Here is a 25378-nt window from a genome sequence, read left to right as displayed (position 1 = left end):
AATAAGCACTTTGATGTCACTGATGTATTAAATATTTGTTAAGTGCCCAGACAATAGTTAGGTATTGTGAGAATTTAATAGCTATAATTAAAACAAATGTACCAGTGAATACTGACTTAAATCCTTTTTAAACATATGGGGATGGAAATAAAGAAAAGGGCTGGGGATGTAGCTAAGTGGTAGAGTGTTTGTCAAGAAATGCGAGGTCCTGGGTTGGGACTGTAGCTGAGTAGTAGAGTGCTTGCCTAGCATACATGAGGCACTAGGTTTGATCCCCAGCACCACATAAATATAAACAAATAAAATAAAGGTATAAAAAATAAAATAACATTATTTAAAAAAAAAAGAAATGCAAGGTCTTGGGTTTGATCTTAAGTGCTGCCACAAATGAGTGTGTGTGTGTGTGTGTGTGTGTGTGTGTGTCTGTTTACCTATATAAAACAAAGGACTCCCACCCATAGAAACCTATATTGTTTTCCCAAAAGATGGTCATGAAAGATTTCTAGGTTGAGTTACTAGCACTAAACTAAAACTGAACATTCACCTCCCCATTTCTTTTTATTGTCCCCAGTACTGTGGAACTCTACCAGGGTTGCTCTACCACTGAGCTACAACCTCACGCCTATTTATTTATTTATGGTACTGGGGATTGAACTCGGGGGCACTTGACCACTGAGCCACATCCCCAGCACTATTTTGTATTTATTTAGAGACAAGGTCTCACTGAGTTGCTAAGCACCTTGTGGTTGCTGAGGCTGGCTTTGAACTTAGGAACCTCCTGTCTCAGCCTCCAGAGCCACTGGGGTTACAGGTGTGAATCACTGTGCCTGGCCCCCTTTTATTTTTTATTTTAAATATTTGTACAGTCTTGATAAATTGCAACCTTCCTGCCTCAGCGTGTGCTACTGTGCCTGGCCCATTCTTCAAAGCAGATTGTCAGTTATCAAAATTTTACGAAATTATTGATTTTTTTTTATGATAACTTATGTTTTTTCCTCAAATGGAAGTTAGATAAGAGAAAATAATGGTAAACCACAGCAGAGAAGAATTTTAAGTTAGAATTTAGGTTCTTCAATGAGATGATATTTCATTTCTGGATTTGTTCATTGAATATATACATATTCATATTTATATATACACTATCATATTTACATGTGTATTCATACACACAAATTTTTCCCCTCAGTACTGAGGATTGAACCTAGAGGCACTCTACCACTGAGCTATATCCCCAACACTGCTAAATTGATAAGGCTGACCTTGAATTTACTATCTTCCTGCCTTAGTATGTGGAATTACAGGTGTGCACCACCTCAAACTAATATGTAAGGAATACTTACTTTATGTTCAGTGCTCTGAAAGGTATAGGGGGCTAAGATGATGGGCAAAGTAAACAAGAACTCTATTCTCATGGAGCATCCACTGTAGTGTTAGAGAAGCAGAATGAATAAGTAGTTGTATAGGCGAGCAACAATATTTCAAATACTTAAACTGTACAGATTGAAGTAACATGGAGTCTCTTTCTTCTTGGTTTATTGCTTTTTGCCCCTGGAATGCTTTCAATTTAAATTTATTGGCTAAATGCATCTGTTCCTAAAACTGTACGTAAGAGAAAAAAGAGATAATTTAAAAATTAAAATGTCATCAATCTGGCTTTAAGAGCAAAAGGAAATGGATTCTTGGCTGAAGATTAAGTAAGAAAACAGTGGAGAAATTTTCAACAGTTACAGATTTAGCCAGCAGTTTTGCCTGGACTAATAAGACTGTAAACAATTTGTACTTTTAAGTTCTCCAAATTCTGTCATAATGATATTTTACAATTAAAGCATTGCCAAATCCATGCCCTTGAAGGTTTTTCTAAGCTTTTCCCCCCTTTTTTCTCGGTCCTCATAATTATTTAAATTTTATTTTTGTACTTTTTGAAGTTTCTATTTTATATTTATTTTTCCCTATTACTCCAATTTGACCCCCTGTACCCCCTGTTGGAGTTAATAGAAGCATGTTTTGGCAGATTATTTGGCCTATTTTCAGTCCAAAGCCCTCTCCACACCCCCACCCCATCTGGGGAATTGAGGATCATATCCATTGCCTTGAGCATGCTGGGCAAGTACTCTATGAGTGAACATAGGCTCTCAGTCCTATTTTTGCAATTTTACATTAAGATAGCATCTCAAGGGGCTGGGTGAGCTAGTGCATGCCTGTAATCCCAGTGGCTTGGGAGGCTGAGGCAGGAGGATTGAAAGTTCAAAGCCAGCTTCAGCAATTTAGGGAGGCCCTTTCTCAAAAAAAAAAAAAAAAAAAATTTTTTTTTTTTTTTTTTTTTTTTTAAATGGTTGGGGAAGTTACTCAGTGGTTAAGAGATCCTCTATTCAATTCCTGGAAGATAACAACAACAACAAAAAAAGAGAGAAAAAGATAGGTTCTCATTGAGTTTCTGTGGGGGGCTCAAACTTTGAATTCTCCTGCCTCAGCCTTCAGACTTGTTGGGATTAGAAATGTCCATCATCGGGCCTGGTTAGAATTCTTATCAACATTTTCAAGCACATTTTTCGTTATGTTTTTACAGATACATAATACAATAGAGGTCTATAGAATATATCAGCTAGGACCAAATAAAACACAAAAGATGGTTAAATTTAGTAGATTATGATTTATAGGCTGTTTCCATTAGAGTGATTTATTTTGTTAACATCATGTCTAATAACTTACTTAACATACATGGAAATGTTTTGGAAATAAGTTCAGTAAGCATTAGGAATAAATATGGAATGCTTTATTTTGTCTATTATTGGCTCTAGGGTCCATTGTGTTTTTTGTTTGTTTGTTTGGTTTTGGTATTGGGTATTGAACCCAGAAGTGGTTATTCTTCTGAGCTGTATTCCAAGTTTTTTTAAACTTTTATTTTGAGACAGGGTCTCACTAAGTTGTCTCGGGTCGCTTGATTTGCAGTTATTTCACCTTAGCCTCTGGAGTAGCTGGAATTACAAGTGTGCATCCTTGCACTCAGCTTCTTTCAGTTTTCTTAAGGGAAAAAGCCAGAGACAGAACAGTTTTGATAAGGTATACCTTTGTTCCAATAGGAGGAAGGAAACAATATATGAATTGATTTGCATTAAAGACCAGGAGACGGTAGGTAGGATTGTGACAACACTGGTTGATGCTGAGAATTAGGTGGATGGGTATAAGTTGTGGGAAAGATCTTACTTTTATCTTCTTTGTTGAGTTTTGAATCATGGGAATGTTTTAACTTTTGAAAAACAAGCATGCAAAACATTAGAAATAAAGTCACCTTTATTAGCCATAAATTAAACCATTAGTGTGTACTTAAAACTTAAGACGCAAATTATCTTCTAAAACGCAGACCTTAAAACTTAATTTTATAGCATGAGATAGAACCATTAATACATAAATCTTGGACTTTGACATTTCCTAAGGCTCTTGAAGAGAACTTCTCATCCTGTATGTTTGACTTTAGAGTGTCTCACCTGATTTTCCTTTAGGAGTTAATAATTCAAAACAATGAAATTTGTGTAAATGTAAAGGTAGAAAACACCCCTTTATATTTCAAATCATTTCCAGATTTTAGGTCTTGCCAAGATTGTACCCATCTCAAGGGGATAACATGCGATTCTCAATCAGCAGGCTCCATCATTAGGAGCTCATGATGGTTCCCAAGTGCATTCATTTCTACCCAGGACCCTGTTACCTGAGGACACACAGAAGGTGTCTGGATATGTGTAGCAGGAGTCAGACATTTGACTGGCTCCTATCATGACCCTGTACTTACGTAGGAGACCAACGTTCCACATTCACACAATACTACGTGCCCCACCTCCACATAGCAGGCTGCATGCAGGAGTTGGAGAGAAACTGAGGAGATAATATCATGGAGCGAATCTGGTAGTGGTAGAGAAGCAGGCAGCAGTGAAAAGGAATGGGTGGTGCACCGTTTTCCTTAAAGCTGGAGGAAAAGTATGTTCTTCCACTTACTCCGCATTTTTTTTGTGTGTCAACTCTGTTTAAATCTGATGCCCCGGGGGGACAAGCTAAAGAGTCATAGTTTATCTAAGAGAGACAAAAATCTGAGGACAGGATATCATTGTAACTTGATGCTGGATTTGTTGACATTTGAGACAAAACCCTGGAACTTTTATCTAAATAGAAGTGTCACCATATTTTAGTTTAACTGATAAAGTTATGGTCAGGGTGGAAATGCCATCAGTGTTGTTGAAACTGCAGGCTGTTTCCCAGGAAGTTTGTCTTCTAAACTTTGATGATGATCTTGTTTGGAAGAAATAAAACAGGCCCTGAGAGGAGAGTGAAGATTCACACACCAAGTGAGGTGGGGAAGGAACGCAGGCTCCGGACACTCCAAAAACAACAAAATCTCCTTGTTTTTTTTTTTGAAACAATGTGCTTTGAGGAAAAAAAAATAATATTAGGCAAATCCTGTGACTCATATTGCCTCAACAATCTTATTATATATAGATCTACTTATATAATATTGCCTTTAAAAATGAGAGAGAAGCCACCAGGGGTGGTAGCACACACCTGTAATCCCAGCAACTCTGGAGGCTGAGGCAGGAGGATGGCAAGTTCAAAGCCAGCCTCAACAACTCAGCTAGGCACTGAGCAACTTAGCAAAATTCTGTCTCAAATTGAAAAATAAAAAGGGCTGAGGCTATGGTTGTGGCTCAGTGGTTAAGTGCCCCTGAGTTCAATACCTGATACAAAAGTTGGGAGGAGGAAAAAACAGCCCCCCCCAAAAAAAAAAATTAAAAAGAAAAAACTCTCAACATATCTTTAGTTTTTGCTCAGAAGTATATAAGTGATATTTCATTTTATTTCCACTGAAATAACATGCGCTTCATTTACTTACATACTTCAGATTTTATGAAGGCTATTAGGACAAAAGATTTCACCTTTTGGGGTCTTCTCTCTGGTGAAAATTCTACCTCTGGAGACAATGGAGTAGTTCTTTATCAAACACAGAGTTGGCTTAATCCCACACTAATCATGCTTCCCAGTGTGGTAACCAGATGAGGAAGTGATGTCAGTGTGGTGTGAGAGGACATGCAAATCTGTGGTTAGGTCTGCAAATAGCCTTGTGGAGTTCAGGTGCCCAATTCCCAGTATTTGTTTTCCATACCCTTCTGACATCTTCTTGTCTAGAATATGAGGCATTTACTGATTCTACTTCTGGGAATACATTTGGAGATCCCACCCGGAAATGACAAAAGTTCACAAAGATAATTAGGGGACTGAAGTTGACTGCTAGACACTTTGTCAATGGATTCTGTTTGGAAGCAAATCTTGTACTAGAATTAAGGCTGCTATGTTCTGTATATAATAAGATAAAGACTCATTGAGCTGAAAGGAACTTTTAAACCTAGTTTAAAACATTTTATAAATGAAGAAAAGAAAACTTGGGCTAAGTAATTATGTCACTGTGAAATTTAAGCCTTTAGTTTAAATCCTACATTTTGTATCTACTTACTCAATGGCTTGCCACGTTTGCTTTTTTGTTTGCTTTTTTGGTGGTATGGGGGCTTGAACATGGGCACTGTGCCATTGATTTATAACCCCAGTCCCCTGCCCTGTTCTTGGTACAAGGGATAAAACCCAGGGGTGCTTAACCACTGAGCCACATCCCCAGCCATTTTTATATTTTACTTTGAGAAAGGTTTCATTAAGTAGCTTAGGACCTTGCTAAATTGCTGAGGCTGACTTTGAATTTACCATCCTCCTGCCTCAGGCTCTGGAGTCCCTGGGATTACAGGCATGCACCAACGCACCGGGCTCCTTTTTATTTTTTATTTTGAGTTGCCATCACAATCATAATCAGTTAAGTTCCTCTAAAAAGGGAGGCAAAGAGAAGTTGAATCATGAGAACATCATCCTATACATGGGGTACCGGTGCTGCTCCAGCACCCCAGGAGGCAAAGGGTTTTGAGATTTCCAGTGCTCCCTTCCTTGTTTATTCCTACAGCAAACATTCATAGCCTATGTCAAGTTGAGACTCTCTCTTTTTTCTTAACAACTTGAAAAGACTGAACATGCCATCACACATCTGACTACTTAAAGTGCTGAATGTAGATAGGCTCAGAATTTCCCCTGAGCTATGGCAGGATAAGGTATTTTTTGACTTCACATGACAAGGGCTAATGATAGTTCTCTTTCTTGACTCATCTTTTGAACATTACCAACATTTTAACCCCAGATTACAACCTTATTTTATCACAAGTTCAAGCACTATGAATAAGAACTGCAGAGGCAAGGGCAGAAAAAGGCACAGATATGGTTCTGGTTTGTGATGTCCTAGATTTCCCTTAAGCATATTAACTATTGCAAGATAAAGGTCAGCAAAATTGAAGAGAGGAACCACAAAATTGCTGGATTTCAACTCTCATCATGACTTTGAAGGAATGGGCGAAAATAATATATGTCCATTATTATTTTAGTGGTAGATTTTATTTCACTTCGTTTCTGAACAGCACAAAAGATCTGCTGAATGCTATCATTAGTTACTCCATACTTTCCTTATCATACTGTTTATAACATTTTATTGATTAATCATATAATTAATATTTTATTCTTTTTTCTCTCTATAAATCATTTGAGGGAGGGAGCTATGATGCTATTGTTCAGTGCTATATTCCCAACAAAATTAAAATATGGTACCCTTCCTCAAAAATAACTAAGAATTTTAAGACAACAGGGTACATGCCTGTGACTCTGGTGCTGCTGGTGTGTAATAAGCACTCAATAAGAATCTATTCACTGAGTGACTTAGTATTCTGAATGAATACATCTTTTGTTCCGAAGACTAAAAATTGTATATTACTGATGATATTAGAGCTATACTACCATATCTATACTACTATATTTTTTCAATAACCACTGTCAAATCTTCCTACCTTTAGCAATAATATTTAATAATAGAGCCGATGGTTTGCAACTGGCTTGGCTGCTGTTTCCAATTACTTTGGCTGCATTGAATTTAAACCTTGAAAGACCCAGATTAATATACATCCTCCTTCTTCTCGTCCTCCTCCTCCTCCTCCTCCTCCTTTTTCCCTCCTCCTCCTCCTCCTCCTCCTCCTCCTCCTTCCTCTAATTCAGGGGTAATTTACAACTGAGCTACATCCCCAGTCGTTTTAGTTTTTATTTTGAGACAGGGTCTTGCTTAATTGCTGAGGGTGGCCTTGCTCTTTCCTCAGCCTCTGAAGTATCTGGGATTACAGGAGTGCACTATTGCAACTGGCTTGACTACTGTCTTCCAATTACTTTGGCTGCATTGAATTTAAACCCTGAAGGACCCAAATTAATATACAAAGAAATATAAATTTACATCTTTTAAAAATTATTGTTATAGATACAGTGCCTTAGTTATATTAAAATAATACAGAATAAGAAAACACAGTTGCAAAACTACTCTGCTTTGTATCTGGGAAGTTTCAAACCACTGATGTAGAGCAGACTACCTTAGAAAGAATAATAGCTTGAAGCTGAAATTTATTCAGTACTTCACAAATCAATGACAAATAAGTTTCTCCACTCAGTCCCCTACAAAGTATTTTTCCTCCATTGGAGGGATACACTTGAACTTTTCTAGAAATGATCTGATTCTGGAGCTGTCAGAGGAAACTTCTTTGGAAATTACCACATCCATCTGTAATAATAAGCTAACCTGGTTCATGTAGGAAAATGTATTTTTAAAAATAAGCTTCATCTTCATTCTTTTGCTGTGAAACACCAAGTAATTTAATAATAGAGCCGATGGTTTGCCTGAGTTAAATCCTATAGGACTTCGTTTTCTCCAGTCAAGTTTCTCATCACATGTCAGTCCCAAGAACCTTTAGATGTGTTCCATGCTATTTTTTTCATCCTTCATATGACTAATTATTATTTTCCTTCCTCGGTTTTCTTTAAAATGTGTCATGGGAGTGGAAACTATGTGGATGTTCTAAAACTCAGCCTGCCCTCAGAAACCTGATAGAAAGAGAACAATCTTTGGAGAAGGAAATTTGTATTTGAATCTCACTTTTACCACTTTTTTTTCCTGTGTTTTTTTGAAAATTTATTTAATCTCTCAGGATCTCAGTTTATTTTCTCTAAAGTGGAGAGGATGCTTCCCTGGCAATGTTTTTTTTTTTTTTTTTTTTTTTAAAGAGAGAGTGAGAGAGAGGGACAGAGAGAGAGAGAGAGAATTTTAACATTTATTTATTTTTTCTTAGTTCTCCGCGGACACAACATCTTTGTTGGTATATGGTGCTGCTGAGGATCGAACCCGGGCCGCACGCATGCTAGGCGAGCGCGCTACCGCTTGAGCCACCTCCCGAGCGCAATGTTTGTTTTAAGGTACATGGTGGGGTTGGTGCAATAGCTTAGCGGTAGAACAACTGCCTAGCATGTGTGATGCCCTGAATTCCATCCCCAGCACTGCAAACAAATAAATGGATATAAATAGAAAGATTCCTGATGATAGAGGCAAGTCGAATGATACCTGATAACTATTTAATACTTGGTAGATGTTATGATGGTGGTGAAGAAGTCTCATTTTTATGTAGAAGTTTTATAAAGTATTTTTTTCTCATTTTCAAAGTAATACACACTCATCATAGAAGAATGCTTTTAAAAACACAAACACACACAGCACACGCTATCTAGATGTCACATAGTCATTAGCATGTTGAAAAAAAATAAAAAAGGCAACGGAGATTTATAGAGAGATTCTTAAACATTCAACCTTTGACTTTTTATTTTCCATATTTTTGTGGTATTGGAGATTGAACCCAGAACCTTGCATGCCAGGCTACTGCTTTACCACTGAGCTACCCCAAGCCCTTTTTCAAAAATTTTATGTTAAGACAGGATCTTGCACAATTGCTCAGGCTGACCTTGAACTTGCCATCCTCCTGCCTCAGCTTCCAGAGTAACTGGAAGTATAAGAGTGTGCCACTGCACCTGGTGTCTTTTGACTTCTTGAGGCAAAAGAGTTTTGGAATTCAAAACAATTGTTAAAGAGAGAAAAGATGTGGCTATAGCAACTCTGGCTGCTTCATTGCAATGAGTAGAGAGTAACTTCTATTTGTTCCGGTCCGGACAGAGGCTTTGGGTCATAGAAACACAGATGAGGTGTTGGACCAGGTAAGAAAGTTACTCACCCTTTAATAGTTTGCAAATTGAGTCCAATGAACATTGTTACACTCACATGTATTATTTTATATCATGAGTTAACTCCTTATAGTTTAATGTTTGACAGTGAAAAGCACAAGAATGAGAAGTTTGCTGGGCATACTGTTCATCCGAACTGCTCTTTAATGTAAACTTTCATTCCTAGCAAAATAACAGAAGTCATAAGAGAGAAGCATCAATGACTTGAAGAGGAAACAGACCTTACCAGTAAGTCTGAAAGGACAAGGAATAGCTGGGACCCCAGCTGTGCACTCTCATCCCCTGCAGTAGTGGATTCTAATTTGACTGTAAGAGCCTCTAAGCTACATGCTTTCCAGGAAGGAAAGCACTGCCACAGCTAACTGTGGAGAACAGAGGACACTTTCCTAAAGAGATCTGGAAAGCTCTGAGTCACAAGAATTAATCAGGGCCTCAGCATTGATGCAAGCATTGATTTGGGCACATTGGTAACTTGTTCTGTAGGTCTTTATGGAAAGTGACTTAATGATATATTGCCACCTGCTATTTTTGGGATCTATCCAGTGTTGAACAATTTATATGCGACATATTGACCAGGTTAATTTTATTCTTTCTCCATACTAGAGATTGAATCCAGCAGCACCTTGTCCTTGAACTACACTCCCAGCCCTTTTATTATTGTTATTATTATTTATGATGAGGCAGGGTCTTACGAAATGGCAGATACTTGTGATCCTCCTGGCTCAGCCTCCTGGGTTGCTGGCAGGTTAAACTTAAGTTTGTTTTTTTGTTTGTGTGATGATTAGTAGTGACAGTAATTTTATTTTAGTCACCATCACCCACATTATGTTGTATTAACAGTGACAGCAACTATTACTAGCCTTAATCTGAAGCAGGACTTAACAATATGGAAACCGTATACATATTGGAAAGGAACTAATAACTTAATGATAATCTAACAGATAATTTAACAATGTTAATTGATAAAACTCTGTCCTACTGACTGATTACCTAGCTGAAAGGGGAACAATACAACAATAAAGAATCAAACTGGACAGCTCAACTTAAGTTACTGAATAATTTTTTTGCTTTCTAAATCCAAAATTTGAGTGAAAATATTATGACTGCTTCCACACTGTATTTGAAAAATGAAATCTGATTTGGTAAAGCAGCAATTTTTTCCATATGTCCAGCTTTAAATCAAAGAATTGAATGTGATCAAATCAGCATTACATCAAAAGAATGACCAGAACATGATCACATATTCCAACTCTCTGGTCTTTTTGGTTGTTTGTTTCATTTTGTTTTTATTTTTAAAACCATCTAAGGTTTGGGGTGAGAGATAGAGACTAGATAGTTGGTGTGTTTCATGTGTTTCATTGAAAGGATCTATTAACCAGCCCAGAGGCCCTGAGAGCAGGAAATTACTGGTGGATATTAAAGTTGTAACACTGGATGGGACCACCAAAAGAGTAGAGGTTGGAGAGAAGAGCAACCACTGAAGGAGACCAACAAGTGAAGAATGAGTGTGGGTGGTGGAAACCAGGTGAAAAAATAAAACAAAATAAAAAACAGTGTTTGCCAGGAGGAAATTGCTCACTGGGTGAAATACTGTGGACAGGGCAAGAAAGATTAGGAGGGGGAATTGGCCGCTGATGCTTATTCCTCTTCTTTATATGTGTGTGTGTGTGTATATACACATACACATATGTATAAAGAAGAATACACACACATATACACACACATATTCTTCTTAGTTGTAAATATTTGCTACTTTGTTATGTGGTGCTGAACTTTGAACCCAGTGCCTCACACATGCTAGCAAGCGCTCTACCACTGAGCTGCAATCCTAGCCCCCTGATTCTTACTCTTGAAATGCTCATTTAACCCATTTTCAGGTGGGGAAAGAAAATCCTAGAGAAGAGAAACAACTCCCCTGAGGCTCTCTGTTCTTAGTTGTCAAAATTTAGAACTATTTCAAGCCAGATGCAGTGGTGCATGCCCGTAATCCCAGCAGCTTGGGAAGCTGAGGCAGGAGGACTGCAAATCCAAATCCAGCTTCAGCAAAATCGAGGCCCTAAGCATCTCATTGAGACCCGGTCTCTAAATAAAATACAAAACAGGGATGAGGAGGTGGCTCAGTGGTCATGTGCCCCGAGTTTAATCCCTGGTACATGCTCCCACCCCCCAAAAAATTTAGAGTTATCTTATACCTTGAAAATGACTCAACCTACTGTCAAGTACTATTTACTTTAACTTTTAAGGCATATATTTCACATTTTTGCTTTGCCACATGTTGTACTACACTTTTTTTCACTCTCCTTAGTATTCCTTTTTATTATATTCCAGAGGACTTTGAAACCTGATAAAGATGATGGGCAACAGCATAATTAAATGAACAATGTGGGAGCCCTCTGAGGGTTGAGCCATAAAAAGCAACTGCAGTGATTTATTGCTCCACAGAGTTTCTTCTCATAGATTCATTGTGTAACTTACCATGGAGTGTTCAGAAATCACTACCAGTAAAAGTTAGGATATAATCTGTGGTTGACGCTTTATAAAGATAATGACAGATAAAACAATGTGGTCTTGAATTCTTTGCTAGTTAAAATAGTCATAATTTGTAAACATAAACCAACTAAACTTGGCTTTATTGTTTTAGGCAAAAAAAAAAAAAAGTGTTATTTATTTTATTTTGGAGTGTTCCTTGTATTTTTTTCTGAAATAGAACTGCTAGTTAAATGAGAGCTCAGGGAGAATTGGCTTTCCAAAGGAGAATTAGAAAGCCTTTTAAATAGTTAAAGAAAGCCTTTGTTACTTTGTATCAAGCAATGTTTGTTGTCTGTTAGAAGTACATTTATTCTCTTGTTTGTAGTTGAATTTTTTCCTTTTTTATTGAATTGTGAGGATGTGACCACAGAGGATTTTTGCTGGGCAGGGAGGAGAGCTTCCAAATATAATTCAACAGAAGATTTTTTTTCAGCCTTTATAAGAGAATATGAGTCTGTTTTATTTTTTATTTATTTTATCACAATAGTTGAAAATTCTTCAACAGACTAATTGTCTACCTTGAACTAGAATCAGTTGCCTACTGATTTGCCTGGATGATGTTCTCAATTCTGGTTTGTTTTTTTCATTCCACTGGGCAAACATCTGCGGGGCATTCTTGAGGGCAACATAGTGATTACTGAGCTCTACCCTATTAGAAACACAACCAGTTTTCAACTCATGAAAGTCTATAAAAGCCACTTTTTTAGAGGTCTCTAAACAAATGCCGTGGTTTTGTTATTTTTTAGTGCTGAGTAATATTTCACTGTGTACAAATGCCACATTTTTTTCATCCATTCATCTGTTGACTGGCATCTAGGTTGGTTCCACATTCTAGCTATTGTGAATTGTGCTGCTATGAGCCTTGATGTAGCTGTATCCCTATAGTATGCTCTTTTTAGGTCTTTGGGAATAGTCCGAGAAGGGGAATAGCTGGGTCGAATGGTGGTTCCATTCCCAGCTTTCCCAGGAATCTCCATAATGCTTTCCAAATTGGCTGCACCAATTTGCAGTCGCACCAGCAATGTACAAGTGTACCTTTTCCCCCACATCCTTGCCAGCACTTGTTGTTGTTTGACTTCCTAATGGCTGCCATTCTTACTGGACTGATTTGGTGTCTTAGAGTGGTTTTAATTTGCATTTCTCTGATTGCTAGAGATGGTGAGCATTTTTTCCGTGTATTTTTTGATTAACTGTATATCCTTCTCTGAGAAGTGTCTGTTCAGGTCCTTGGCCCATTTGTTGATTGGGTTGTTTGCTTTCTTAATGTTTAATTTTTGAGTTGTTTGTATACTCTGGATATTAGGGCTCGGCACATTTGTATTTTTAAGAATTGGCATAATCAATGAAATGTTCCGCACACGTTTGTAGGAAGATTAACATAACACTCCAGTGACAATACAGTAGTAGAAGGATTGATTTGGACTGACAAGTTGTTCAGTGAATGATATATTACCCATAAATTTGAATTCTCATTATCATAAAGAAGCAAGGTGAAAATAAGAATTTAAGAGAGTGTTGGGGATGTGGCTCAAGTAGTAGCTCCTTCACCTAGCATGCGTGAGGCATGGGGTTTGATCCTCAGCACTACCTAAAAAAATAAATAAAATAAAGATGTTGTGTCCACTAAAGGCTAAATAATCAATATTTTTAAAATAGAATGTAAAATAGTCCATAAATGTTATATACAAACTGTGAAAGTAGATTCTTCAACAGATTAATTGTCTACCTCGAACTAGAATCAGTTGCCTACTGATTTGCCTGGATGATGTTCTCAATTCTGGTTTTTTTTTTTTTTTTTTTTTTTTTTTTCATTCCACTAGGCAAACATCTGCAGGGCTTTCTTGATGGCAACATAGTGATTACTGAGCTCTACCCTATTAGAAATACAACTAGTTTTCAACTCATGAAAGTCTATAAAAGCCACTTTTTTAGAAGTCTCTAAACTTTGGAACTATTCAATGATACTCTATTTTTGCCAGCAATACACAATATATATATTTTTCAATGTAAAGGGCAAGGTATTGAACAGACACTTCACAGAAGAAGCAATACAATCAATCAATAAATACATGAAAAAAATGTTCAACTTCACTAGTAATGAGAGAAATGCAAATCAAAACTACTCTAAGATTTCATCTCACTTCAGTCAGAATGGCAATCATCAAGAATATCAGCAACAATAAGTGTTGGCGAGGATGAGGGGGGGAAAGGTACACGTATACATTGCTGGTGGCACTGCAAATTGATGCAGCCAGTCTGAAAAGCAGTATGAAAATTCCTCGGAAAACTGGGATCGGAAGCACCCTTTGACCCAGCTATCCCACTCATTGGTTTATAACTAGAGGACTTAAAATCAGTATACTAAAAATTCATTAAATTTCATTTAAATTAATACAATTTAACAAAGTCAATTTAAATAACATTTAATATAGATTAAGTCATTGAATATTAACTATATAATAAAAATATTAATGAAATTAATTTTAATAAAAATCCTCTTAGTGGTTTTAGAAACTACAGGTATCAGAGAAATATTAGCTATATATTCTACTTTTGTCTGCTGTCTCATTTTGCCTAACTTAAGCTAGAAACTTTTGTTTATCTTTTATCTTAATTTACCAAGATGAAAATGGGAAGACAAAACACCCAGTAGCTACACACATCAGCTTTTCCTTTGTTTTTTCTAAATTTTGCCTTAACATTTACATTATTTTATCCAGTATCCAGGTATTATGTTTTTATGTTAAAAGCATATGCCGTTTGATTTCAATCTCTTTTCAAATACATATATCTAAATCCCTGTTGCTTCTGCCATACTCACCAGATGACTGTTATAGTATTTTAATTTAATCCCATCTTGATTTTTGCTTTAATCTAACAATAATTCGGAATTGTTTCTATGGCCCTAATTTCATTGTATATGGAATTGTTTTTTTTTTTTTTTTTGAGGAGTCAAAATTCTTCTAATTTTAGATGCACAAGGAATTGCAGCGTGTGTGATAACACCTTTTCGGAATTGGCTGGCGTTTTCATTGTGGTCTAGGGCATGGTAAATTTTGGTGGCTGTAGCCTGTGTGTTTGAACATGATATGTAGTTTTGTGTGCATGGTACAACTTCTCGGTATAGCTACTCAGTCAGGCTTCTTAAGTGCATTACACAGCTCTTCTCTATCCCCTCCCTGCTTGTTGGTGGTTCCTTGTTTGGGTTCTGAGAGAGGGATGTTCAGTTTATGCCTTTTATTCTGCAGGGTTTCCCATGTTTTTGCTCTATATACCCCACGCTGTGGTACCCCAGATAACTATCTTATTGTTGTCCTGTGCTCTGTGATCCCTGGTCTGTAATACTGAAAGCATGAAGCAGCCTGTTACCTCTCAGCTTCTGCAAGTGAAGTGTTTTCTTGCACGTTCTATATTTGCTTTTGTCTTTTCAACTTGATCTACTCTTTCATAATCTATTTTTGTGTTCAGTCCTTGAAATTCTCATTCTTATTTTGGATCACTCAGCATTTTCAAATGTCCTCTTCTAATTTCTATGAAGATTTGGTGGTAGAAGGAGAAAGAGAGGTGAAACATGCTCCTTTTCAGCCTTTAAGATTGAACTTCAAATCTTAGTGTAGTTTTGATTTTCACTTCTCTAAGTGCTAGTGATGATGAGCATATTTGCATCTATTTGTTGATTAATTTTATATCATCTTGGGAGAAGTGTCTGTTCAGGTCCGTGGCCCATTTATTGAATGGGTCATATTATTTATTTATTTATTTATTTATTTATTTATGTGTGTGTGTGTGTGTGTGTGTGTGTGTGTGTGTGTGTGTCTATTTAGATTTGTGAGTTCTTTCTATACCCTAGAGATTAGTGCTCTATCTGATGTGTGATGGGGCAAAACTTTTCTCCCAAGATGTAGGATCTCTATTCACCTCCCAGATTGTTTGTTTTGTGGAGAAGAAACTTTTTTAGTTTGCATCTATCTCATTTATTGATACTGGATTTTAATTCTTGTGCTATAGGAGTCTGATTAAGGAATTTTGGGACTAATCCCATATGATTGGAATTAGGGCCTACTTTTTCTTCTGTTACATGCAAGGTCTCTGGTTTTATTCCTAGGTCCTTGATTCATTTGAGTGGAGTTTTGTGCATGGTGAGAGATAGGGATTTAATTGCACCTCCCTCCAGTTAGAATGTCAGCGATTTTTGAAAATGGCAACTATTATGAAGACAACAACAATAAGTGTTGGTGAGGATTTCAGGAAACATGTACACCCCTACACTGTCGGTGGGACTGTAGATTGGTGCAGCCAATATGGAAAGCAGTTTGGAGATTCCCTGGAAATTTGGGAGTAGAACCACCATTTGACCTAGCTATCCCTCTTTTTGGTCTATACCCAAAGGACTTAAAAACTGCAAACTACAGGGACACAGCCACATCAATGTTTATAGCAGCAAAATTCACATTAGCTAAATTGTGGAAACAACTTAGTAGATGAATGCATAAAAAATGTGGCATTTATACACAATTAATATTACTCAGATACTTACCCTCTCGCTCAGTCCAGGAGACGCTAGTGCCCTTCACTACCTCTGTCAGAGCCTGGTTCGGACAGCTGGTGCCTCGGAGAGGACAGGCTGATCCTGCCTGCCTCCCATGTACCCTTTGTCACAGGGAGCGACATTAATGTGAGACCAAATAAAATCCAGTCATAGACATTAATAGAATATCTCAAAAAAGTATTTAATAAAAAGGCTAGCAAATACAGGGTCTTTAATGAAACTTTAATAAAATTTATGAGACAAGGAAACTGAAAGCACAATATTTTCTTAGGAACTTTCCTGTTTGGTGTTATTCTTTACAATATAGAAGCTTTTCCTAAGAATGCAGGGAGTATGAAATTTCTAAGGCTATCTTGCTGTTTTCTCCATTAAACCCCTTGTCTTAAAAAAAAAAAAAAATCTTGAATCTATATTAATCTTTGTGATTTTTCTGAGTACCTGTATAACATATTTTTCTCAAGAATGCAGTGAGGTCGCCGTTTCCAAGAGCTCTTTAATTCTGAAATATAAGAAGTGTGTTTTCAGGCATTGAAACCCAAAGGCTCACCTAGACACGATGGAGTGAGCAGAATATATAAAAATCTCTCATGACAAATCTGAACTCTGCTTTTCCCAACCATGTGAAGTCTACTGGAATAAGATTCCAAGTAATTTGGCAAGTCGAAACCAAATATATAGTTTGATATTCTTCTCAGGAGTAAGCCGTGTGATGTTACAGGAAGGCAGATTTTAGTGCTGCATTTCTGATTGTATCCCCCCAAAAGTTGTTCCATGCATATCATGCAAGAGTGTAACCTCCAAAAAATGAATAAATCAAAAAGAGGAAATTTGACGTAAGAAGGCTGGATAATATTTGCATGTTCGTGTATTTTTACCACACATCATACCTTCTTATTTCTTCCTTGCTCTGATTTGAAGCATATGCTTTCATTTTTCATTTTGGCTTACTATGTTATCACTTAATAATAATTCAGTAAATTTACTTAGAACAAGAAAGTCACCTAATGACTCATGTCTTAGAGATGCTTTCAAATAAAAGTAATTGTGCATTTTGTACCATAGAGTATTCCCAGTGTTTCCTAGAATCGTTGCAACTGACGCTGGAAGCTTTGAAATAGAGCAGAAGGCATAAGGGCTGTGGCTTGTGACCCTTCCCAAAGTATGTAAGATTGATAGACATTGAATGCAGATAAAGAACTATGCATCATTGAATTTTTTCCTGTCACTAAAATGCTAGTAGAGCTCAAGGAATTGTGAGTCTCTTTGTCTACAGTACAGGAAAAATAAGAAATTTAAAGACTTGAGTTCCATACAATTTCTGATAACATACCTTAGGTTCTCAGCTTAAAAACACAAAAAGAGAAATGTCATCATTTTCCATAGCATTTGGAAACTTTTCATAGGTTGGAAACTTTACTATCAGAGCTCATCAGTTCTCAGACATTTATATGTTTTGAATACTTAGCCAATGTGACTTTGGGATGCGTCCTCCAGTTGTTGTTTCAGTGATTTTGTTCATGCCTAACAACTGGTGGCATCTTGATTTTGGTAAAATAATGTAAATGTTAAGGTGAAATTTAGAAATAAGAAAGGAAAAGCTGATATGTGTGTAGCTACTAGGTGTTTTTCTTCCTTTTTTTTTTTTTTTTTTTTTTTTTTAATTTTTGTAAAGTAAAACAAAAGATAAACCAAAAGGTTCTAGCTTAAGTTAGGTAAAATCAAAGAGGAGAAAAAAGAAGATAATATTGCTAATACTTCACTGCCACCTGTAATTTCCAAAACAACTAAGAGCATTTTTATTAAAATTAACTTTATTGACATTTATATTAAGTTATATAGTCAATATTAAATAATTCAATCTATATTATGTTAAATTTACTTTGTTAAATTGTATTAATTTAAATAAAATTTAATGAATTTTTAAATATAAATCATACTATAATTTAATATAAATGGAATTTATATTAAATTATAAATAAATTTAATATTTAGAATTTAATATAAACAATATCAATTAATAAAATAAATTTAGATCAAACCATAGTATTAAGAAATTTAAATAATACTACTAAGATTAATTTAAATTAGATTAATTTATATTAAATGATAGTATAATTTATATTTTAAAATATATTAAATTTTGTTTAAATTAATTTTAATAAAAAGGTTCTGAATGGTTTTAGAAACTACAGGTGTCGGAGAAGTATGTGCTATGCAATCTGCTTTTTCTCTTCTCTGATTTCACCTACTTAAGCTAGAAACTTTTGATTCATCTTTTACCTTAATTTATCAAAAGGTTGTAACTACTCCTATTTTAAAGCTTTTCATCTTTCAAAAACTGTTGTTAGCTTATTTCTCTCCCCAACTTGTTTTGATCCAATGTTTTATAAAATGTGTTTATAAGAATTATTGTAGAGCCCCCAATAGTATGTAGATAAGCAGTCCAGATATTTAATGATACATTCCTACTAACTAACTTTTCCATTGGCAATGGATCACGTGATCCCACTTTGGGGTTGACTCATAGAAATACTCTTCCTTCTGGACATATTTATCATCTGGAAAACTGAATTAATGTGAAGTGACTTTCGTAGAGAAATGGAAATCGGCAAAATGGATAGGGGTCATAGAATTTGGATTCAAGGCATCTTAGAATTTATCCACTAAGCTTCCTGTTTAGGTCCTCCCCATTGGAATTTTCTCTTGGTAGTTGTACAATGTTATCTTGGATAAACTAAATATTCTCAACGTTTTGCAACACTATATTTGGTTTTCATGTACTCTAAATCGGAGACATCCTTCTTATGGGTTGGGTTTTTCTTGTTTCCTGTAATTACATGTATCGTTTTTATCTTAATGCCATTAAGTGAGGTTGGAACTAGTGGTTCAAGAAGGCTGCTCTGTACAGTTGCTCGCTAAAGTACATCAGAATTGATAACTGGTGATGATTATCTGCTACATTGGAACAAAATTCTATAAACAAAAAGTGCTACAAAAAACAAAACAAATTTTTTTAAAAGTACTATAGCAAAAAATCACAACAACAACAACAACTAAAGAAATAAAATAAAATACCCAGTAGCTATCCACTTACATATACCAGCTGTTTTGCTTTCTCTTTTTGTCTACAAACACATGGTCCCGTAAGTGTTGAACCTCGTTTTCTCTTAGGATTTTTACTTTGGTCTCTTGAAAAATATCAGAATTCAATGTTTGAGCATCTCCCCTCTCTCCAGGCAACTGGGCTTTTAGTTCTTCAATAGTTTTCTGCAAGTTCTTAATTTCCTCCTCTCTTTCTAAAATTAACTGGCTATGCGCAGCATTCATCTGCTCATATTGGTACTTAAATTCATCCATTTCCTCCTCCTGCTCCCGTAAAGACTGAAGTAGTTGCATTTTACGCTGGTTTTGATTTTCAATTATGTTCAGATGGTCTTGAATTTCATCTTCCAGATGATTTTTGACTATATTCAGTTGAGATACCTCCAATTCTAGTTCTGTGATAGCATCAAGAGCTTCAGGCTCAGCCACTGGTACAGCTTGATTGTGCTGTTCCCTAAGTATTTCCAGTTCTACTCGCAGATAGTTGTTTTCTGCTTTCACGAAGGTAAGACTTCTGTCCTTTCTTTCAACGGATTGCCTTAAAGTTTCATTTTCTCTTAAGGCCTGAGAACACTTATCTAAATCCTTTTGTAGTTGTGAACTTTTTTCTTCGAGTTTTTCAATAAAAACTTCTTTCTCATTTATGACTTGTGTCAATCGCTCCTCTTCTTCTATGTAAGATGCCAAAATTTCCTCAGTTTCTTTTTCATCAGCAGTCATTTGCTCAATATTCTTTTTGAGTCCTGCTATTTCAAAGTCCTTCTCTTGATTGAGTTGAAGTGCACATTCGTGTTTCAGCTTTAAGTAAGAGGTCTTCAAATTGTGTGCATTGGAGAGTTCCTCAATAGTCTGCCTGTGATTATTTGCTTCTTCCAACAGTCTTTTTTCTGCCTGGTGCAGTTTGGCTTCAGTCTCTTCTTTGTCTCTTTGGAGAGTCTCCGTGATAGTGTCTCTTTCTTGAGAGATTTGATTGTAAGCAGCAATAGATTCTTCCAACTTACGCCTTACATCGTCACGTGCTAAAATCAACATTTCATTTTCCGTCTTGAGTTCAACAGCAACTTTCCTTAAGTTTTCATTGAGCTGTTCCTCTTGAGAAAGATTTTGCCTTAGGTTGCTCACTTCAGCTTCTCGTTCTTTAAGCATGTCATCCTTCCAGTGACTGTTCGAGTCTTCGTTCAGAGAAGTTGGATACTTACTCTTAAATCCAGACAGCTCCTCTTCAAGTTGTCTAATGTGATCCTTAAGCCCCAGGTTTTCCTGCTGGAGGTTTAAACTATTTTTTTGTGACTGATTTAGCTGATCTACTAAATCTTCTACTTTACCTTCAAGCTTCTGCTTAGTTAAATGCAAATCACTGAGGCTCTGCGCATTCTCAGTTAACTTCTCCTTCTGCACATGCAACTCTTGGGATATGTTCATTTGCTCATCCTCAAGTTGACGAACTCTCTTTTTTTCGTCATCTAGATCTTGTTCCAACTTCTTGATGACAAGGTCTCCTTCATTTTGTTGTTTGGATAGCTCATCTTGTATCAAAATCATGTGCTTTGTAGCTTCCTGATTCTGATGATCCAGTTCTTCTAACTCAGCTATCAGCATTTTCTTCTCCTGGATAGTCTGATTCAGTTCTTCCTCCTTTGCCTTCAAGTGAAGTTTTAAGTCTAGTAATTGTACATTCAAATTCACGTCTGTTGAAGCTCTGCTTTTCATGACTTGATAGTCACAGCTCAATTTTGACAGTGACATCTGAAGTTCCTCTTTTTCTTGACTCAATGATGACTTCTCTTTTTCTAAAGCTTCAACATGCATTTTAAGTTTCAGATTGTCTTCAGCAAGGCGGTTATCCTGGTTTAAACCATTTAGTCTCACGATTTCCTTCTCCGCATCAGCCAGGGCTCGTTGAAGCCTGAACACTTCTTCCACTGCTGAATGCTGAGGAAGGGTTCTTCCCTTTTCTGCCACAGTAGAACTCTGCTCCCAAACTGAAATTTCATGCTGATGATCATCTATGTCTGGACTGTGGTTTGGTTGAAGAGTCTTGATAGTATTTAGTACTTTGCAGATTTCACTCGAGTCAGAATGGTGTGTTCCCTGAGCCTCAGCAATCTGCCTCGAGTGGCCAACTTCAGATTCATGTTTTGCAACTTCAGTTGATAATCTGTTTGTTTCTTGTTGTGATACAATTATGTCACTAAAGTCCGTGTCATCATCACGAAAGGCTGAAGAATGACTACCGATCAGGGAACTGAACGGAGCCGGTGCGGTTGTTGTTGGCACACCACAAGCTCCCGAGCGTACTGATTGAGCAGCTGCCCGTAGTTGGAACATTTGATCTTGCAGTACAGTCTGTCCTGCTTTAAGATGGCTGATCTCTACCTCTTTCTGTTGCAGTTGATCTTGGCAACTTACAGACTGATGGTTTCTGTGTAGCTCTGGCGCTTCATGCTTTTCTTCCAGGTCAGTACAATACTTTTTCGGTCTTTCATTCTCACATCTTAGTGTGGAATCAGTAGTTTCCATTTCCTTTCTCCGACAATGATGTAAAGCTGCTTCTGGGCCTCCTAAGTCATCCAGAAGCATGTCCCTGGTGAGGGTGGAGCTATGGCCGGTGAGGAAAGCCAAGCTGCTCCCCACCTGAGCCAAGAAGTGGCCCAAGCCTGAGCCCAGGCCTCCAAACCAGGCCGACATCGTGGCCACTTCAGCGAGCCATCGGACCAGCTCTGAGAAGCGCGTCCATCACCATCCACTTCTCTGCCCCGAACGTCCTCCGCCGTTGCCGGGGTCAATTATGACCCAAGCGCTCAGAATTCCTCAGAGCGCGGGGTTCCTGGGGCTCCACCAACCACCAATCATCCCTCCCTGCCTGTAAACTCAGAAGCCTGTCCTGCGCTTTGACCAGGGACCTGCAGCCAGTAGCACACTCACCCCCCTGCAGGGCCTCTGCTTCTTCCCTGCACTTGCCTGTCAGCTATTGGCTCACGGGATTGGGCAGGGGTGGCTGGGAGGAGCTAGAGATCCAGGAAAGTGTCCTAGTTTGAGTCCCAAGGCAGTGTGCTGTGGAGCCAGGAAGAATCAATGTTGTAGATGAAATCCAAAGGTAGTTCACTGGACAGTTCCCTCTTGTCTGGGAGAGGTGGGCTTTTTGTCCCATTCAGTTGCATTCAGTTGACGAGGTGAGGTCTCGCTCCACATTAGAGAATGGAATCTATTTAACTAAAAGTCCCCGATTCAAAAGTAAATGTCACCCCATAACACCAGCACAGACACACCCAGAATAAAAGTTGGCCAAGCATCTGGGCATCGTAGCCCAGGCGACTTAACATATACAATTAACCATCACAAAGTCTTAATCAGTCTCAGAATTCAAATTATAATATGGATTAGATTTCACTAAAGAACCATCTTTACCCTTTCCAAAAGTAAATTTTTGCTGTTAATCTATACATTTTCGAGTTCAGTTGAACATTATTTGGTCCTTGTTAATTCTGATTGAAGTTTATTTAAGTGCTCAAAAATTCCGCTTAAATTTCACTTAAGAAAATTTGTTTTAGAGCCAATGGGTTGATGTCCACTTAACCTATTGTTGTTTATCAGTGCCAAATATAATCCAGGTTTCAAGAGTCCAGAGTGAAATAAAAAGTTGAGAAATTTTCTACTATGGAGTAACAATCCTAAATGTAATTCCCATACCTCTGAGGATCAGAAGGAGTTAAGATAAGGCCCTGCTTTCCAAGGTGTTTAAATTCCAACAAGTTAATGAGGAGGCAGTTTTGTAGAGTTGGGGACAAAGCAAAGAGATGAAGCACGTGGGCTGTAACAGACATACCCATTGGGACCAGAGCAATTTTGGAGCTAAACTGACAGAGCGCATTTATAAGACCTCTCTCACAAGCATGAGTTGAACAGTAAATGACAACATAGTGTGTAGTTCTCACCTGATGGCTGGTGCAGAGAAAGTGGCCAACAAACAGAGCCTGCTGCCACTTTGTTCCTATTTGCTTTTTGTTTTGTTTAGGATCATTTTCCTTATTACCCTTTAGAAGGGGTTTGGGTTTGCTCCCATTACTCTCTTCCCAGAGCCCATTTTCAGGAGACTCTTTTCCTTGAGCTGTTCTTTCTCTATGTCTGTTCAGGAAACAAAACCTCAAGGTGGCAGAAATAAAATTTTAAAAAAGGAAGAATTTTTGGAAAATTAATGGTTAAGTAGATCCTAAGGATTATATGAATCACCTCATAATGTCTCTTGCCTTCAAGATAGAGCAAGTAGACATAATTACTCCGATTGCTATCAGAAACTAGTGACTGCATTTGTGTCCTGGGCTAGAAAAGGAAATCTTCTTGGTCCTTCTTATTCATCTCCAAATCTGAGAGAGAAGTCAGGCCTGTGTTAGTCAGTCTCTCCTCATAAAAGACTAATATAAAAATTTAAGCCCCTTTTAGCATCTGCTGAAGTGAGAATCCACGCTGTACCCCAGCTGTGTCTACTGTTGAAGAAGGCGTCAACAATACCAAGTGTCCTTTTCTCCCTTTAGACCATTCCTCCTGTGTGTGTGTGTGTGTGTGTTTGAGTGTGTGTGTGTGTGTGTGTGTGTGTGTGTGTGTGAGAAGACTTTTTCATCACTTTGACAACATACCTGAGAAAATTAAATGAGTAAATATTTATTTTGGTTCAATTTCAGGCTCCATTGCTGTGGCCTGAAGTGAGGCAGATTACCATGGCAGAGAGCCTGGCTTCAAAACAGAGCTTCTCAACTCATGGAGATCAGGGAAATGGTGAGGGGAAGAGAGGACTGAGGAATATGATGTACCCGTCCAGGGAATCAACTCGAATGGCCTACCCTCCAACTAGGCCCTACCGCCCCCACAGTTTTGACCAACTCCCAATAGTCCTGTCCAATCATGAACCCATCAGTGGATTGATCCACAGATGAGGTTAGAGCTCAGGATTCAATTCACCTTTCTGTAGAGTCCGTTCTGAATGCTGGTAGATTGGGGTCCAAGCTTTCAACACATGACCTTTGGGCAACATTCCAGATCCAAATTATAGCAGGGTGCCTCCTTCTCTTTAGGTGTTCTGTGTTTGTTTATTGTTTTCAATCACAAATAATGATCCTTTTTCAGTGTAAGACCTATCACATTTGGCTTGAATGTGGTTCCAGTGGTGGTTGCTCCTCCTGCTGAAAGGCATTTCTGATCACTCAGATTCAGTCTTCTGGCATGGTTCGCTCTGACCACAGCTGTTTGTCATTTTATATTTCTATCTGAGAGAGAAACCTACCTACTGTATTCGAAACTGACCATCCAAATGAAAGCATTTCTCTTCTTCCAAATATGTTTGGAATGTTCCTGGAAGCTATGGGGGATATGGAGGGAAAACCCCGGCTCATTCGCGAGCACATGTGACAGAAAGCATCCAATAATCATAAGGGTATCCTTATACATATATTCAGTGCCCCAAAAGCACAAGGTATTGTGATAGATATTGTGAACAACATAAAGCTGTGTTATATACATTTCCTGCTGTGAAGTGCAATTGAATACAGTCAATCAGTGGAGAAGATGTTCCATAGAGTGATCCTTGAATTATAATGCAAGGCCAGCCATTGACGACTGTGGTGGTGAGGATCTCATATGGGGCAAAAGACTGAGTAAGAAAGAATAAGCCAGAAGTAGAGAGCCCTGAATAATGTGGCTTTGTTAAAACACAGTTGAAGGTTAAAGTAATGAAAGCTTTTTGAGTCTATAAACATAGGGTGATAAATTCTATGCAAGACATTAAGTTGGTACTTCTTTTAATACCTCATAATTCATTCAAACATTTTCTTATAGATTTCAGTAGAATTTTTAAATCTCTTCAATATGGGCCTCGTCTCTTCTTGTTTCTTTTTTTAAATGTTTATTGGTTGCTCAAAACATTACAACGATCTTGACATATCATATTTCATACATTTGATTCAAGTGGGGTATGAATTCTTACTTTTACCACGTGTACAGTTTGCAGGATCACATTGGTTATACGTC

General features: G+C 37.4%; 1 protein-coding gene across 21 annotated transcripts in view; it reads left to right on the top strand.

Moving 5' to 3' along the window:
- LOC144366055 (heat shock factor protein 2-like) overlaps window positions 1-25378 on the top strand; it is an 85152-nt gene that overhangs the window by 23283 nt on the left and 36491 nt on the right. For 9 of the 21 annotated variants that reach the window (XR_013424907.1, XR_013424906.1, XM_078019281.1 and 6 more), the window contains 2 exons: window positions 21749-21814; window positions 24037-24289. The exons of 2 other annotated variants lie outside the window; for them this stretch is intronic. Coding sequence is in view for 1 of the 19 variants with exons in the window: in XM_078019301.1 (XP_077875427.1) it covers window positions 21800-21814; window positions 24037-24130 (109 nt within the window). In the remaining 18 variants the exon portion in view is untranslated. Of the gene's footprint in view, window positions 1-8237; window positions 8362-9343; window positions 9406-21748; window positions 21815-24036; window positions 24290-25378 lie in introns of all 21 variants that reach the window. 10 more of the 21 variants (XM_078019293.1, XM_078019288.1, XM_078019285.1 and 7 more) reach the window with 4 other exon arrangements.

Source organism: Ictidomys tridecemlineatus, chromosome 8, assembly GCF_052094955.1.
Source record: "Ictidomys tridecemlineatus isolate mIctTri1 chromosome 8, mIctTri1.hap1, whole genome shotgun sequence".
NCBI lineage: Eukaryota > Metazoa > Chordata > Mammalia > Rodentia > Sciuridae > Ictidomys > Ictidomys tridecemlineatus.
Note: the sequence above shows the minus strand (reverse complement) of the source record. Positions and strands in the feature narration are given on the sequence as shown.